This window comes from Neodiprion pinetum, chromosome 3, assembly GCF_021155775.2.
Source record: "Neodiprion pinetum isolate iyNeoPine1 chromosome 3, iyNeoPine1.2, whole genome shotgun sequence".
Classification (NCBI taxonomy): Eukaryota; Metazoa; Arthropoda; class Insecta; order Hymenoptera; family Diprionidae; genus Neodiprion; species Neodiprion pinetum.
The window spans coordinates 28116427-28135508 of record NC_060234.1 but is presented as its reverse complement, the minus strand read 5'-3'; the positions used below and the strand labels follow the sequence as shown (position 1 = coordinate 28135508).

General features: G+C 34.1%; 2 protein-coding genes across 6 annotated transcripts; one reads left to right on the top strand and one right to left on the bottom strand.

Annotated features, from left to right (window-relative positions):
- Window positions 1-45: 45 nt before the first annotated feature.
- Tao (Serine/threonine-protein kinase Tao) lies at window positions 46-17590 on the top strand. 5 transcript variants are annotated; one of them, XM_069134604.1, is made up of 12 exons: window positions 46-361; window positions 3817-4261; window positions 4893-5241; window positions 5391-5566; window positions 6071-6233; window positions 7070-7416; window positions 7631-7906; window positions 8076-8303; window positions 8476-8715; window positions 9644-9811; window positions 10017-10273; window positions 11390-17590. In XM_069134604.1, exons 2-12 carry the CDS (start codon window positions 3956-3958, stop codon window positions 11508-11510), a joined length of 2631 nt encoding a protein of 876 aa, XP_068990705.1. In that variant the 5' UTR covers window positions 46-361; window positions 3817-3955; the 3' UTR covers window positions 11511-17590. The 5 variants fall into 5 exon arrangements, with proteins under 5 accessions (XP_068990705.1, XP_046474220.1, XP_046474219.1 ...); XM_046618264.2 differs by having other exon boundaries at window positions 47-269; window positions 9554-9811; XM_046618263.2 differs by having other exon boundaries at window positions 47-361; window positions 9554-9811.
- Nipsnap (protein nipsnap) lies at window positions 16249-19068 on the bottom strand. The gene is made up of 5 exons (XM_046618273.2): window positions 18911-19068; window positions 18605-18787; window positions 17965-18133; window positions 17410-17677; window positions 16249-16606 (listed from the first exon to the last, which is right to left on the bottom strand). The coding sequence occupies exons 1-5, from the start codon at window positions 18988-18990 to the stop codon at window positions 16458-16460; spliced, it is 849 nt and encodes a 282-aa protein (XP_046474229.1). The 5' UTR covers window positions 18991-19068; the 3' UTR covers window positions 16249-16457.
- Window positions 19069-19082: the final 14 nt, after the last annotated feature.

The window sequence follows — 19082 nt, the reverse complement described above, 5'->3', positions numbered from 1 at the left end:
GCCCTAGGAAGTATAGGAGCCGTTCGCCAGGTAGCGCCACTCCATATCAATATACGGGGGCACGGTGCTCGTGAAAAGGCGTCAAAAACTTAGCAAATTTATCGTGGATCTAGTCAAGTGCGGTATTCGCGTATTGTTGGTACTATCGGAGAGTTAAAACTGTATCGTGTGTGTATATGTGATAGGTTCGGGGCGTGTGATTTCCGGCGTTAACCGAAACTCAAATACAAAGTAAAATAACCGAATGCCTCGCGAAGCTGCCGACAAAGGTAATATGCGTTCGGGATCGTCGAACAGAAGGAGGGACGTCGTCTAAACTATTTTGTATTGCGCGCATGCTTGTACACTCGCCATTTTGAAGGTGAATACTTTTGCGAGAGTGTATTGTATACTGTCGCGGCTATCTGCTACACAAATTTTCTTTCCCCCCCACCTCCCCTTTCTGGGTGTATGGATGTGCGTATGCCTAGGCGAGTATGTGTGTTCGATTTTTACACCGAGTTCGGGTTATCAAAATCTAAAAAGAATTCGGCCCGCACGAAGGGGTCCACCTTCTCCAGTCAAGACAAATTGTCGTCGACCTCACTACTCACTCACTTCCCGAGACCCAACCCTCCTTACACCCGCATTTCAATCTCCGGAATTTCTTTTATCAAAACCCTTTTCCACCCTCTCGCCACCCTCGAGCCTCTCGCCACTATTTCCGAAAACACTTTCCAATTGTTGTAGTCTCCGCCTAACACTCTTCCGAGTAGCTCGTCGCCGTTTTTCACGGGGTTTGTTCGACATTAAATATCGTCTCCTAATGATCGTGTGTGCTGCTGACCAAGCCTTGCCTCAACAGTTCAGGATATGTGTCACATTCACGCAAATGACGTGGGCAATGCATAATAACATTAGACTACATTTAAGTCAAAATATTCTCTATTAACAGCAATCAACTGCTTTGAAGAACGTTTCGTCTGCCTCTTCGTCTTCCGAATATTTGGTAAACACTTGCTCCTTAATAGTATCACTTTTTCCCTGTGCCGCCTGTGACACAAATTAGAGGAAACCCCGTCGTGAAACCTGCCTGCGAAGCCTAATCTCTCCCAGCACTGTAATAATCAATTATTATTCCGTTCATTCGTTCTCAGTTACCAGTGAATTATTATAAACACGAATTTTTTTTCTTCACACATTACTTCTAAATGAAGCCTATAGTTATAGATTGTGGACCCAAACGAAAAGCAGTCTGATGACGAACTTCTTGACACAATAAGAAAATATTGAAGTACTTCTTATCGCAAATTATAGTCTATGTGGAAACTCATTTTAAAAACTGATCATTCAAAGGAAAATAGAAGTTACTACAATCGTTTTTTTTCCAGTTTTATTGAGGTTGGCCAAAATGTGTTGATGTAAAAAAAAAAAAGATATGCAAGTCGTTGGAGAAATTACGTTATTGTGTAATTTTCTTATCCTGATAACATTGATATATTTAATTTTCATAAATCAAAGGGTAGCTAAACCACTTTGATTTGGGTTTCAGTGATCTAACCTTTCAGAATTCAATTTATCTTTATTAGTAATTCTCATTCATTTCCTCTGCAATAACATTACATAAAACTGAAACTGGCAGGTAATACAGGCGGAAAGGTTCCAGGGGATGACCAAACGATGAAAGTTGACAGGATCATTCACGGAACTTTTTCAAATATATTCCTTGAAATTTTATCTTTTGCTCATTCCCTGAAAGTCTTCCAGACGTATTACTTGCTAGTTTCAGTATCATTAACATTATGGATTTATTAAAACTCTAGTAGAAAAATTCCCTTGTCCAAATTTACCGCTTCATTCAGGTGTTGAATGTGACAACATCATTTAACCTCTCATCCCAATGATTAGAGATGTGTATGTTTGTTAACAGTTCGTGCCTGAACAAAGCAATAAATTTGATCTCTATGATTTTTGTATTGAAGTTTAACTAAAAATGTAGCAGGCTTTCTTCATTTCAGTTAGTAAAAATATTGATAATTGAATAATTAATTTTCGAAGATCTTGTCGATAAAAACGAAACGTAGTCAGTTCATCTTTCACTTGGGCCAACTTTGCTGGTTAAAAAATTTTACAACAATTGCACGTTAATATATTCTTTCAACAAAGGATAAGAGTCACACTTAAAACCAATCATTATTTTAGGTCAAAGATTTCTTTAATCGATTGAGGAGCTAAATGAAAAATCTGTCAGATAATTTGTAAAGGATGGACAGTGTGTGAAAATGATAACGATCAGATATGCTTTTGGCATTGGAGGAAATACTTCAAACCGTGATCACTGCAATTTTGTAGGAAAACTGAAATAAAAAAACAGGTCTTAAAAATTAAATTACCAGCTTCTCCAGTTTACACCATTTAAATAATCATTCTGTAATTTTTTGGGACACACAATCATACTGTACACTAGATACATCCTACCATGCTGAAAATGATGTAGCTATGCAAATTATTTATTATGATTCATTTGAAATGATTTATAAAAAGTGTTTTAACAGAATACGTAAATCACTCTACTCACCCGTTGATAAGAAATTCATTATGTTGTACTCGAGAGTAGCTAGTGTCTCTAAACTGTTATAAACGTACTTCAAAGATATGAATTCATTCATATTCATAATCTCGCACTCCGTAGTATACTTATAATATTGTTTTTGCCAATAAATTGTTAATTCTGAGCTACATATTCATATTCTTATCATCATATCTTGTTCCAATACAGATTTTGAACTCTACTAAAGGCGTTTGAACACAGTTTTCGTAGTACTGAGCACTTGGGGTTTCACAATTAGCTTCATATCCTCGTCTTAAATAAGTGTCGATTATTTAAATGTGCAATTATTTCCTTGTTGTTTTTCTTCTAAAGTTACATCGCAGATAAATGATTCCTTTTGTGTAATAACACTTTTATGAAGTGAAGCTTAATGGACTTATAATTTCTATACATCATTTATCCTCTACTTATTGCTAAGGATATAATTAGAAAATTTTAATAAACCATATGCATAATAATCTTGAACGCAAGAATTTATACTTATACACACCACATTAAGGAAAAGTAACACAATCCTTGCTCTTTTGCTTTACTATCTGTAAGCCACTGAATTTATACATTATGCCAACTCATAATTTTACTTTTCACTTTTCTCGTACTATATAACAAAGCTCACAATTATGTCCTGGTTATTTATTTTTAATGAAATTGATCTTAGTCAAAGATCAGATTCGCAGAAATTTTTAATCAGACTATAAAGTTGTTGCTCATTAAGATAGTGACTGGATTTTTTTTTTAAGTTCATGTCTATATAATATATAGACAGTAGTATATAACGGAAACAAAATGTTTTTCAGCTCCAATTAATATGTGTCTTAATTTTGTTCCTTGTAACAAGAAAAACTACGCATAATTTAAAACTGTAAAATTAAATTCAATAATAAATTATTTTTAGAACAAACCTTCCTTCAAGCATGGCAAAATATTTGTTACTTTGAAACAAATTAGTAGTGCTGTTGCGTAGGTGTATCCTTGTAAACCAAAGAATTTTCTTATAAATGAAAAGAGGAAAAATTTTGCTATATCTAAAAAGCCTAGAATTTTGGAAGAATTATTCATCACTGAAATTCATGGACATTTCCATTATTCAAAAGAAAACAATTCGTAAAATTTCTGAATTGTAGATGTGAAATACGAACACTGGTTTTAAAATATCTTTTAAAAACATTAATTTTGTGAAGAATTTTTTTTTAAATTCTAATTGACATTTTTCAAAATTTTCATAGGTAAAATGATGGTTTGGAAACGAGACTGACAGAGATTTAATTGAGACTGGAGGGGCTCGAGGAAAAGAAAAGGATACGGTGATAAGCAGGTGTGAACTGTGGAGAAGGCCTCGGCCACCCATACAGGACGTCTGCTACTATGCCAGCTTTTCCCAGGCCCGGTAGCCTGAAGGACCCCGAAATAGCTGTGTTATTTGAGAAAAATGATCCGGAGAAAATATTTGAGGATCTGCGTGAAATTGGGCATGGTAGCTTCGGAGCAGTTTATTACGCGCGATGCCTCGTCACGAGGGAAATTGTTGCTATCAAAAAAATGTCTTATCTCGGCAAACAGACTGTCGAGAAATGGCAGGATATTCTCAAGGAAATTCGATTTCTTCGACAACTCAACCATCCCAATACTATTGAATACAAAGGATGCTACCTCAGAGATCACACTGCATGGGTAAATATCTGAACAACGTCATTTTATATAATTTCAGGATGCCACAGGGTTTAACACGTCCATTGAATCAAGTAACGATAAATCATTCTAGATATACCTAGGTTGTATATTGTACAGCAAATTTGATTCAGTCGATTAGAAGTTTGTCTTGTATTGCCCGAAAAGAGTTTAAAAAATTAGTCAAATGGTTCTTGACATATTATATCTACCATACAGGTATAAGACGTACTTTAAAAATTTGTAAATAATGGAGCTTTTTTTAAAGCCTTTGAGGTATGAGATTGTTTTTCCCAAAAGTAGACCAAACTGACATTACTGTGTATAACTAATTTAAAGTCAATACTAACACACAAGTTCTGTATTGTACACGATTCCTTGTAATCGAGAGTTTTTTTTTAATGTGGGCAGGATGTGGAGTGAAAACTTGATTACACCGCATGCGATGAAAATATGTGCACCAATCAAATCGTTGAGATTTTTAACTCTGATTTAATCATTAAATGAGTTTTATTGTTAATGTTATTGTTAGGGCCGTGATTTGCATTTTAGAAGTGTGTAAGATATTTTTTTGCTGTACCCAACAATTGATAAAGGAGATTAATAAATTGAAATAATGATATTGATTTACCAGCTTGTGATGGAATATTGCCTCGGCTCAGCATCTGATATAATAGAAGTCCATAAACGGCCTCTCAAAGAAGATGAGATATCTGCAATCTGCGAAGGCGTTCTTCGAGGCTTACACTATCTTCATTCCTTAGGGAGAATCCATAGAGACGTAAAAGCAGGAAATATTCTACTGACTGAAAATGGTACGGTAAAGCTGGCTGATTTTGGATCTGCCAGCATCAAGTGCCCAGCTAACAGCTTTGTAGGCACACCGTATTGGATGGCTCCCGAAGTTATTTTAGCCATGGATGAAGGACAGTATGATGGGAAAGTGGATGTCTGGTCATTAGGAATCACGTGTATTGAATTAGGTAAATTCGCAAATCTTTCCTCACCTATTAATTTCTTTAGTTAGCATACTGTTCAGGTTGTTTAAAACTACTGATATAATTTGATTGGGCACTGACTATGAATATAATTAATAGATTGAATCCTCTGACACTGGGCATATCTGTTTCAGCTGAAAGAAAACCACCTTACTTTAACATGAATGCCATGAGTGCTTTGTATCATATTGCTCAAAATGATACTCCGACTCTAAATTCACCAGATTGGACAGATCTATTCCGAAACTTTGTAGAAGTATGTTTAACTAAAAATCCAATTGAAAGACGTACTTCGGGCAAGTTGCTGTCGGTAAGTTTAGCAGTGGATATTTTTAACGTTCAAGTTTAATGACAGGTTTCGTTTTGTTTCAAAATCATTTATAGCCTATTGTTCCCTTAGCTTTTCTAAATACTCATTTTACCAGAAACAGTGCTTATCAATGGTTTTTTGATAGCGGTAAAACGTAATGAGTGGAACCAAAATTACTTCAGCACAATTTATAAGAGAACGTTGAAGTTCACATTCATAAATTTGCAATCCCGTTTATCCGGGACTTTATTAAAAACTTTAAGTTTATTCCTAGGTTTGAGTGAACAATGAAAGTCCTATCAGTAGGACTTCATAATATGAATCTTATGTTTTGCTATCTGTAGTAAGGATTCTTAATAGCTTACTAGTTCCAGTTTCAATTTTATTTTGTGTCAACTCATTTGTGACCTACTATTTTAAAGTCCATGAGTAATATCAAAACTGACTGTAATTATAACAGAGAAAGTGTGCAAGCTTATTAATTTCACTTTCCTCAATCTATAGCATCAATTTGTGACTAGAACACGTTCTCCGCACGTCTTGATCGACCTGATTCAGAGAACAAAAGCTGCCGTGAGGGAACTGGATAATCTCAACTATCGGAAAATGAAGAAAATACTGATGATTGATGCTTGTGAAACCGAAAGTACGGTTGGAGATGCTGATGGTACGATTACTTTTTCTATTCATCATTTTTCGTGTAAATTATATATCTACCAATTGAGTACAGAACCATATGATATGTCATACACAATTATTTTTTTCAGTATGTTTTAATGTCTCAATTACGTACTCAATAGTTCTGCTCACTACCATTCATTAGGGCTAGTTTGGTGAAAAAACCTTTCCTTACTAACTATCGAAATGTACTATTTTTATCATCACTATTCTGTAATTTTTCATAAAAAATTTAATGCTAAGAGCTTGATGTTGGCTGTTGGCTAAGTTGGTAACTAAACCATCTGAAACAAACGAATGCAAAATTTTTAGATTCGTCATGTGTCAAATTTTGACCTAGAGCGTGGATTGGTGTACTTAGTAGTGATTTTAGTTATCAAATCAGAATGTGAATCATTCTTCCAGTTAACGACAGCGTTTTTTTGAACATTAAGAATATAATAATAATTTTCCCTTAGTATAAATAGAAATCTCGAATCTTGTTTGCAGTCACCATTATTCCAATATAGTTGCATTATGATTCACTCATGCAATCCTCTACAATTACGGTTTTAGTTTTGCAAACTTTTGAGCGATAACCGAATTGTTGTAAATCAATAAAGGATTCCAATCGATAACAAAACATAATATGAATGTAATACATTGAAGATCATATTTTATTTGCAAAGTCACTGTTCAAATAAATTTATATTGTAAGTTGTATTTTCTCAAAACTACAGTTCACTTTTACTGGTCGATAAAATTTCTATACGAGTAAACAATTGTAACCTGATTATCTTGTAGGCAGTTAAATCATACACATAAAACTTTATAATGATGTTACAGACACACCTGACGAGCAGACAGGTGGTGACAGTAGTAAGAGCAATTCTATAACGTCGGAGCACTCGATTCATTCAATGGGTGTTTCAGCAAGTTCTCAAAGTTCCTCCACCAATAGCTTACCGCTGCCAATTGCTGATTCAAATGAATACTCGACTGGTTCTGTGAGGAATCGTCATAAGATTTCAGCTGGTGTTACTGCCAATCTAATTGAACATGGTGCTAATAACTTTGCCACTATTAGAACTACATCAATAGTCACCAAACAACAAAAGGAACATATGCAGGAAGAAATGCATGAGCAAATGAGCGGCTATAAACGAATGAGACGAGAACATCAAGGTGCTCTGGTAAGTAATTCTTACGCTTAAAATTTAGTGTCTGATGGCTCGTGAAATTTTACATAATTCTTTCTAATGTGTAATATTCTATCTATTATTTCTTGGCTACTTCTCTTTGGAATGTCTTTACTCTCCCTATATTCTACTAACATTTATTTTTTACTACTAACAACAACTGTTTTTCTCGATATTGAATGGGTACTTTTCTCTTACAAATGGACAGTTTACCATGTTCATTTGCCATTGTTTTCAGGTAAAATTAGAGGAACGTTGTAAAATGGAGGTTGAGTCGCACAAGCAATTGTTGGACAAAGAATACGAAACCTTACTTCAACAGTTTAGCAAAGAGTTAGAGAAATTGCAACTCAGACATCTTCAGGAGTTGGAGCGAAAATTAAAGCAAAATCAAAATGCAGAGAAGAAATTGCAGAAAGAAATATCCAGCCGGCAAGAGGCTGACCGCAAAGCGTTGGAAGCTCAGCAAAAACGTGACTACAAGGTAAAAGTTTATGGAGCTTTATTACATCCGCGTAATCAATGTTTCAGCAGATCGTGATAATTTGCAATTTAACTTTGAGTTTTCATTGTCATTACTCTAATTATTCTACCTCGTGAAGATTCACGCCTCTGCATGAAGTTCTTTATTCTGAGACTTTATATTTCTATAGGCTTATAAGGAACGATGGAAGAGGGAGCTATCGCAAGATGAAGTGACACCAAAGCGACAGCGGGATGCTACACTACAAAGTCATAAAGATAGTTTACGGCAGATGGAAGCTCAAGACGAGCAAAGACTTGCTAGAGGACAACGCGAATATCTTGATCTCGAGATTCGTAAATTTCGTAGAAAAAAATTACTCATTTTCCATAGTCTGGAGCAGGAACTCTTAAGAGAGGTTTGTACCTTTTCTCTAATGACATTTGCTCATAATCAGACCAGAATTAAGTTATTCAATTATCACCCCAAACCCTCATAGATGGAGCTTGGCTCGATCTCAATAAATGTACAGAAAGTGTATTGTTGGTAGATTTTCTGTAGTTATCGAACTGCAACTATTTATCCCACAGGAGCTGAATAAAAGACAGCAGCAGCTTGAACAAGCTCACGCAATGCTACTGCGTCACCATGAAAAAACTCAGGAACTCGAATACAGACAACAAAGAGCAGTACATGCACTTCGGGAGGAACAGGTGCAACGGCAGCATACCACGGAATTGTCCAATCAACAGGACTATATGCAGCGGGCTGAACGTGATTTACGCAAGAAGCATGCACTCGAACTTAAACAACAACCCAAAAGTCTGAAGGTATTTTCATTCATTTTTTCTATCGATTTGTCATCCATGTTTAATGATGTCCTATGTAATGTCTTTCTGAATCTTTTTTCTTTTACATTCTTTTTTTATTAACTGTTTAAAACCAAACTATTGCTTTATTTTGAAGACAATATCGTCCTCACGACTTATTATCCAACTGTTATGCCACATGGTGTCCAGTGGTCCTGGAAGTCCTTGAGGTCCTGGAAAAATCCTTCAATTTTGCTTTGTACTTCAAAGGTTCTAGAAATATCCTTGAATTATTTCGTGTGTCTTGTAAATATTCTATTTTTAAGGTTTGCTGCAAATGATATATTTCTTTGTGTTCACTAAGTAACTGTTTTTAAGAAGTGGATTACCGTCTCGATACGTGTTCTTCGTTTCTCCCTACTAACAGGTTATAGTAGAAATAATGTATATCTCGCTTCGATTTTGTACACTGCCCTCTGCCGTCACAGTTCACGAATTCTCTGATTTGTCTATACACTACGTTAATATTTAGGTAACAATCATCATTTTTCTGAATGTCCTTGGATAACCTGAAAATGGCCTCGAAATTTCCTGGAAATGTCCTTGAATTTGTTACGGATTTTTTACTGGACACCATGGTACATCCTTATTGCTATAAAGATAACTTCATTTTTTAATTGGTTCTATATTTTTGTACACAATAAGGATAAAGCAGGAACAATTGACCACTCGATGAGTGCGTAAATGAGAAAAGCTACTAGCTACGTAAATAATTTCGTTACGGCGTCAAAGAATTGTTGATAGGCTAAATTGAATTTATAAACAACGATTAAAAGCTAATCCCACTGTCAAATTGCAGCAAAAGGAAATGCAAATACGCAAACAATTTCGAGAGACATGCAAAATTCAGACACGTCAGTATAAAGCGCTCAAAACACAGATATTACAGACCACTGCCAAAGATGAGCAGAAAGCAGTGATTAAAAAACTGAAAGAAGAGCAGAGACGGAAGCTTGCTCTGTTGGGTGATCAATATGAACAAAGCATCGCTGAAATGTTACAAAAACAAAGTATTCGATTGGATGAATCACAAGAAGTTGAATGTCATCAGCTCAAGGTCAGTTTTTAATATGCATAGAATTGCACACTGTCCAATAATTTATTGTTGATCTATTTGGTAAATGTATCTTATTGTTAGTAAACAATTCCTAATAGTTCATGACGCTCTTATTAGTACCATATGGTGCTCGAAAAAAATTGATTGATTTACTAGTCAATATCTTAAATTTACAATGCACAATGACAATATACCTTTCTTACAGGAGAGATTAAATTATGAGTTAGAAATTCTGATGGCATATCAGTCAAAGAATAAAATGCAAGCTGAGGCTCAGAGAAATCGAGAGCGACTTGAATTGGAAGATCGCGTTTCAGTAAGGCGAGCACTTCTTGAACAAAAAATGGAGCTGGAAACGCAGCAGTTCTTACAGGAACGCAGTGAACGAATCCGTTTGCTCCATGAAAGACAGGAACGAGAGCTGCAACAATTTGATGAAGAGAGTGCCAGAATTGGCTTTAGGTACGTATCTTATCTTACTGAGAAATTGCTAGATATTTCACTGACCATTTGTAATTTCACTACTAGTTTTCACAAACCTGAAATATCTTTACAGATGTTTATTTCAATACAATAAGTAATTCAAGATCTTAGATTTTTTAATTTTTTACACTGGCTGCATTGGTATAATTATGATTTATTTCTTAAACCCTTCGTTTGTAGATATAGAAACGATTAAGTTAAAATGTCGAAAGTCATTTCAATATTTCGGAATTTTTTTTATGACATTCTGCGACAAATATCTATTTCCTTAAACGTTTTTTTTTTTTTTTGTTAATCTCATCCACTATTCTAAGTTTTTTTACAAAGATAAGAAACTTGAAAATTTTACGGCTGATATAAATAACATTAGGGGAAAAAAAAGAACTTAGCTAATGTCCTACATTGATAAGGGATTATAGTCATTCCTCATGGACCGGAATATTTTCCTGTAGTTGGATAATACGATAATTTTCACGAAAAGTTTTTTTAAACAGTAGTATGTAAAGTCTTTTGTGCGGTTATACGATAGAGAAATATACTACCTTGCATTCAAAACTATAGTAACAGTGAATAGGGAATTGCTCTCTGCAGCCTGCCTATGTTTTAAGATAATACGTGTATCAGAATCAGCAAACAAATCTCTTACTTTCTTGCCTCACATCCGACGTTTTCTGTATTGATGTTTTAACTGACCAATATTTCAAGGCATAATCAACTACCGAATCTAAAAAATAAGTCTAGATCTTGTATAACAGGTAAAGAAATATTTTTAATAACAACAAATATTACCAGAATAAATTGCCATTAATGAAGAAAGAAAACTCTTCAAAAAATTGCATTGTCACGTAACTGCAGTAAAATTTTCAGTTGGTAGTTGAGAAGAGTATAAGGTCAAAATATGACGAATCGCTGTTTCATTTTCTTGAAACAAGCTTGTAAATTTAGTCCTGGCCGAGTATATGAGAAGATTTTTAAGTGTAGAGAACGTGTGGTTCGTTGAAAATTCGATATTGAGTTGACCAGTCTTTAATTACATCAGAAAACTCTTGATCGACCATCTCAATTATCGTTTGTAAACCTTCTGTGTTCTTACAGTGCACTGGCGATAGCAGAGGCATCAAAAGAGTCTTATCCCGATGACGAGAGCCTTAGTGGCTCGATGCTAAGTCTGGCTCACAGTAATAGCTCTACATCCTTCCCCCCGAATAGCCTCTAATCTTAACTATTATATAACATACGTCTGACTGCAGTTTGTGCTCTTGAATTGACCTCCTAAATATTTGCTAACTTATAAACAATGGTTGTCAATTCGTTGTGCCTGCACCAATACCTAAGAGAACAGGAAATTACTGCTGGATATTAGGTTGAACATGGGATAATTTATTATTTGAATTGTTAGCCCTGATCAAATCCAAACGTAAACAATACAAAGCCCTTTTATATGTACAAACGAACTAAGTTTTCACACGTTTTAAACCTTTCTTCATTCAAACAACTAACTTCCTAGTACGATTTGCTAAGATAGTTGAGAATCATTCATTATATTTCATGTCTCTAAAAACCCCACCTCGATAATTACTTGATATTCTAAATGAGTAGGGTGTGGTTGTGCAAAGCTACTGTAAAGGTATTAAAACAAAACGTACTAAACTTGATATTTTTATAACTTTTCCGTAACTACAGTTTTGTTTTTTACATATATTTTTTGTACTTTCTGTACGTCTTCCAATGCCACATCGTGTAAACATTGAAACTGTACAAGGTGTGAAAGTAAGACTTGATCAGCAAACATATTACGTACATGTACACATATTTTTGATTTTTATTTGTTATTTTGACCATATTCATCTGAGAAGACTTGCGTAAAATCAGAAACACAGAATATTGTATGATTCACAGCAATACTTACGATGCATGATATAATCTATAGTAAACGTCTCATGTTTACTTTGATATCCAGTACACTTTCCAATTTTATACTCTTGAACCATACTGTGACTTTCCTTTCCTTTCCTTCCCTTTCCTTCCTGTTCCCTTCCTTCATTTCTTAGTATGTCTACTACCTGTATTTGTTATATATCTTTTATCTAATTCATTAATTCAATAAATAATACAACGTCAGATGATTGTGACAGTTTTAACGCAAGATGAAGAAGCAGAAATTTGACTGATTGCAAAAATTAATATACGCATATTCAGTATATTTGATTACGTAATCACTACACTTTGCAAAAATAGTGATAAAATTGTTACCATTTCTAATTGACTTCGTTCATTTGCTTGTTTGTTAGTTTTATTTGCTTTAGAACTTGAAAGAAACTGAAGTCCGTTAAAACGTTATTTGAAACGGTTAGCGGATGTTCACAGCTACCGTAGTTATGAGATTCCTTGTCTGGAAAAAAAATTGGTAAAACTCGATGACAAAATAAAGACAGTTAAAGACAGTTAAAAAAAATTGACCTGTTGTATTAATTTCAAACATCGAAATCGACAAACTATTGAATGAATTCAAGCTATCAATTAAAAACTAAATATAAAATGGGGGAAAAAATGTTTGTGCAATATGATCCTATCAGTTTATAATTCACGTTTATTAAGATTATTCTTATTTTTCATTTGAGTGAGTACTTATTTAATTACTTTGACAATATGCTAATTGTCAAAGCCATGTCAGTTATCGAGTATTTGCAACTGAAAAGACAGACTTTACGATGCGAAAGTTGGCTGGGTTTAATGATAAAAGATTGTCACTACACTAACTTGATAAATGGGTCGTTTGCAAAGATGCAATTGAGGAGGTGAGAAGTATGTATACAATATTTATTAATGAATTATTCAATTATGTGTTCAATTATTGTGATATAAGTCTTTGCAAAGAGAACATGGAGGTCGCAATTGGCTCGGATATGTGTTCAGTGCATGATGCTTGTCAAAATTGTCACAATCAACTGAAGCTACTACCATTAGAGTGGCGCGATATGTACATATACAAAAACACGCTAAACATAATACACTATTAAAGTGAAAAGTAATAATAAAGGAAATTGATGTAAATCCGTATGCAGTGGAAAATGTAGGAGAGTTTAGAACTTGTTGTCAGTTAATGGACTATTTTGCAAACGTCTCAACATGTTTCACAGATGCTAAGATCAACTCGTGCTATTAACGTATCGATTTCCGTAGTTTTCATTTGAATGCAATTGATGAAAATTAAAAACAGAAAAGAAATGTTATAATATGAAATCGATTACTCCTTATTGGTATTGTAGAATCATCTTTTCTATTACTTTTTAATTACGGATAAAACCATTCGATCTGCAACTTAAGAAATCGGGTTTTATATGTAGCACAAATTGTTAATCTTGTACTGCGGTTATACATGAGAAAGTTAATTCCATTTCAATAGTAACTATTATTTGAATTTAGTAAAAATTACCACTTTGGAATATCAATTTTCGATGTTGTCAGCATTTGTAAATATTTGTTTGCTATGTTTATTGTTACGAAATGGAACTTTAGGTAAGTCGACTAGAACTTGTAGACAGTGATGTTTACAGATACTCTCCAAAGTTACGCTTCAACGCAGTATCAGGCTTTAACTAGGCAAATTGTAATTTCGTTTCACGTAGCGGTATTTTTTATGTAAACCGAGGTCTAGAAAGTTATAGAAAACTAAGCCTGAGGGCCCAAGTTGAAAACCAATTTTTTGGTTGTAGCACTTTATCGTAAAACTGTCACTACGATGCAACAAAAAGGGATAACGTTAGCATTGCAATGTTGTAAACTCACGGTTCATCGAATTTTCACCAGCCTGTTCCGTTATCAGCATATTCATTCCACTTGTTAGACCAAAACGGGTGCTCTTAATTTAATTTTAGGAACATATCTAATATCATGCAACTAAAGTAACGTGACAAATTATGTTGCTTATTTTTTCAACATCTTACAACTACATTTTATTCTTTTTACTGTAGCAGCAACAGCTCCATAAATGAATACCAGAATAATGGTGTTTAGATTTGGTACACAAATTTTTCAAAATTAACATTATGTCCTATTCCATAATCTTTTATGCCTAAAGAATGATGCCTTTGGTGATCAAAATGTCGATTTTCTTTCATTCCATTGATCTCGAACAGTCTTAATTGACCTGTGAATATTATTGATCAGTAGATTGTTTGTTACCGATTTTTTTTCGTCTTCAAGTTCAAAATGAATACATAATAGTGAATTTTGAAAAACACTGGAATCTCAATAATATCAAGTCACACTGAGTAACCTCACTGAAAGCTGTATTTGAGCACGAAAAATAACATATGAAAGGAGGTGAAAAATGTATTTAGCACCAACTCCAGTACACATCGAATTAGAAAAATGTTCAGTCATTTATTTATAACAATCATCATGACTCATGCTTGCTTCCTCAGAAGCCAGCTTACCTGCCAAGTTTATTTATTCATATATATTCCACTAATCATATAATGTGAAGTGAATAGAATATCTGTAACTTCAACTTCATAAATATCATATTCCAGATATAAACACCTGTATCTCTATGATGGAGATAAATTTAGTATATTTCTGTTAATTCACAAACATGAAAACTTACATGATTAGTAACAATAGAAACCTTAATCCGCATACTTAGCAATTGTAACGTGTTCCCTATTTGTGTATCATGGGCCCTGTGTGAATCTAATTTGTGAGCTTATCGTATGGTCATACATGCTCACGTAAAAAAAGTAACATAAACATATACTTGATTATAAACAGAAATAGGTACATACGAGTATAGATAAATATTCTCTATTATTATATACATATATAATTAAACTAAAGAAAACCAATACCTTTATAGCAAGTAACCAATCAAGAAAAAAAAATGAATAAGCAACGCACGCATTGTCAGTAATCCGATGTATCGTCGGTCTTAATAATTATAATAATTATTATCATAATTAATTATTTTTATTTTTAAGTTTAGGTAGAGTATAAATACATTTTTTAACTAAACTGATGGATGGGGCAGAGTGAGCGTGTGCTACATTAAAACAATTAGACCAACGTTTGTTACATGCACTTCAGCCACTCAAAACCACTATGCTGATTAGATAATAAAAATTGAAAATATCAAATCATATGTCACTCTGGATCTTGTCAAACCGCAGTTTCCTTAGCGACATTTTCCTTCAAAACAAATGTTTGTCAACGTAATTGAATATCGGTATAAACATAGAGATGAGTTTCCAGTTCAGACAAACTCAGCTACTTCAATTACACTAGAATTTCAAACTGTAAATCTATTATTGCAGAGAAAAAGGAAGGTGAATCATTACATAGCACACAAAGAATGCTACTGCCAGTTGCCAGCTTCGTTCGTGAGTAATAAGCATCATAATTCATTACATCAGTGATTGTTCATTTTTTTCATGAAACGGATAATATATGTTCAACAAACTATCACATGCAGTCTTTGTAGTTGCGACGTAATATTCAATCTTTACTTGTATCACGCTAGGTAAGGTAAATGTATCATTCAATAGGAGTTGCCAATATATTAAGTTACGGAACTAGCAATATTTACAGTAAATCAATGATATTGAGACATATTTTTGTTTTATGAAATCAATGAATCATCGGTTGTCCTGGTCTACCAATTAATTTGAAATCGAAAAATAAGATAAATTTGGTTCTGAAAAACCTGGAAATATCATGGAAATCATTCTACAAAAATGATTAGCCACTCTGAAGAAAAAGCATTTACTTGAACAGAGGGTAAAGAATGTTGGACAACGTGTTTTTTGCGGATATTTCATATTTTTTAAACATACAAGTTTTGTTTTCTTTAAGGCTCATTACACTTTAACACTCATTCACAATCTAATGTATTGAGAACAGACGCCAGGGGTATGCTGTTATTATATACTTAATGATACTTAAGTAATGAGCAACTATTCTTCACTAGTCGAGTCGTAGCCACTGTATTCTTCAATTTCTACATTATTTATCCGAGGTGTACAATATTACAATTTTTCAACAATATTACAGTAGGTATTATAATTTATGATATACACAGATAGATAGGTAGGTAGGTAGGTAGGTAAATGGGTAATAAGTATTGTACAAATGCAAATAATTTCACCTTATGGCATTTACAGAGTAATTACTTTGTAGGCGAAAATGATACAGGTCTCAGAATACGAGAATGCATTTCTCTGATGAGGGGCACTGTGTATGCAACACAGTTATCCCATCCCGGAGACCGCCAAGCACTTTCACGGGTTTCTTTTCTCGTTTGAAAGTCTTTGTAAGCTGCAAACCAAATGCATCCACGTGAGTTTTCATCTTTTTATAACTTGTTATATGGAATGGGTATTAATTATTTTACAGGTGCATGAAAAATTGAAACATAATTTTGCAATCCAACTAATCTCAACAAATAGCTATATCAGGCTTCACAGTACTTAAGCCAGGTAATTTTAGGGAAAATGAGGAAGTTTCGTGAAAATAGGGGGTATTAGGGTCCCAATATTTTTTTATAGTATTGACCAAATAGAACAAAATTAGATTCACACTAGGGTGCCCATTATTTTGTTCGTTTTGTAATTTTTTCATTTGCACCCCAAAGATATGTTAATATTATAAAAAAAAAATTTCCTGTAAATATAAAAATTTTCGCATAGTATTAACACGAGACAGGGGGCACACTTGAAATTTTGACTGTAAAATACATTGAAGTTGTGGATGTTTTTTAATTACTTTTTTTTTCATAAAGTATAATGGTCTGAAAAAATTAATTTGATGCTGAGGTCTAATGTTTATATTTCCACAATGTGTTATTTAATTTTTGATAAACATTGTTCTAAAGTAATCAAATTGATTTTTTCTGTCCATTTTAGTTTATGAAAAAAAAAGTACCCGGTTGGTAAAAATGGGGGGGGGGGGGGGGGGTAGGGGGGTAGGGGAAAATTGACTGTTTTAGGGTACATTTAAAGGAAACCTTCAGTTTTAGAGTGCTAATAGGGGCTGAAATAAAATAGGGGACTTTTGGGGAAATAGGGGACCCAAGGTGTAGCCTGCTATATAGAGGTTTAAAAAAATAAAGAAAACCTCACCCCAAATATGGTGGACATTGTATAACCGTCCGATCTGTGAGAAGAATCCAGCAAATGCTTCATCATTGTTACGTCTGTAGTTAATTGCCCGTGCCCAATTGTTACCCCATTCTATCATGGTACCAGGTTTTAAACTATAGCTACGGATTTCGTATATGTTGGGACCCTCCCTCATCACCAACTGCGGCCAAAAACTGAACGCCAACAGGTACTGTAGATGTCGGGACCTCAGATAACTGCCCTGCTCCTGTATGAGCTTGTGATAAGCCTGAAACAAAAAAGTTCCATTAATAATTTTATTAATTTATTTATATCGAATCCAGAGTAGTGAATGTTACTTATGAAATAAATTAATAAATTGAAGATCTTAAGGTTCAAGTAAAACCCAAATACTAAGGAAAATCACATGTAATGCCTTTTGCTGTAAAAATAACAGTAGATGGCTGTAGTATACGGATATAAAAATTTTCATGATAAAAAATACATATAAGGTAAATTTAATCCTACCGATAACATTTCAATGAATTGGCAATTAAATTGAAGCAATAATTTCACCTCATTCTGTGATAATGTTGACAGAGTTCTATCAACTCGTTCGTAGCCTCCTGTATATCTCCAAAGATGCAAAGCCTGGTCCATATCCCCGACTTCGACGACCCAAGAACCAATCAGATCGCATTGTAGATCTGATTTCTTGGAATGAATAAGATTAACATATTCTTGGCTGAAATGAAATTAATGTAAGTTTTTTATTCCTACTTTCGATCCATTTAATAATATAGCAACAGTGTAATTTGTCCATCAGATGTCATGCAAAACACGTTTCCCCTACTGATTGACTTGACAATCTATTATGTTGTGCAACATAATGAGTTGTTTTTATTTTGGAGTCTGAACCATAAGTCGCTTATCTATTTCTTTGCCTTCCAATTGCATAACAAGGTATAAAAATGGATGATAACAAGAACGCTGAGAACGATATTTTTAACAATAGAATCAACAAATTCTATATCCGTTTCCTGTTCTGTATTGTTACAATAATTTAAGGCCGAATTGTAACGTGTCTAATTTACGGGCTAGCGTCCATTCGTTTAATTGTCTAAATGTGTGAAATTTCGGAGCTTTTAGGCAATTGTGGATCATAAAAAAATACAGAGAAAAGGTCACATGACTACTATTGGCGGGCGAAACTTACTAATTGACCAGGTATTTGTCCATAGAATTTGGACGTATATTATGCGTGCTTAGCCCATATATTATTTCTTTATCCGATAGCATCCGCGAGTGGGATTCTTTGGTCGGCTCGATTTTTCTGACCGTAAGTTTGCTTAGCCATCCCTCGTTGGTATCCTGACGTTCAGACGACCTTGCCACGAATCTGTGAACATATATATGTATGTACGTGTAAGATTCGTTCGATATTTTTTTACATCTGTAAAAAAAATGCGTAACGAACACAGCAATTAACTTGATTTAATTATTTCTCAATGGTTCTAAATACCTTGTCGAGGTAAGGGCTGGCAAATTTGCTTTGCCAAACACCGACTGTAAAGCTCTGAACTTTCCTAGAACAGCGGCCATTCTTGCCAGCCTTATGTGTTGACTATTTTATCAAATCGAAATTTAGTTCTCGCAAGCGCCGAAGCCGTTCGACTTTAGAGTCGCATACGCTG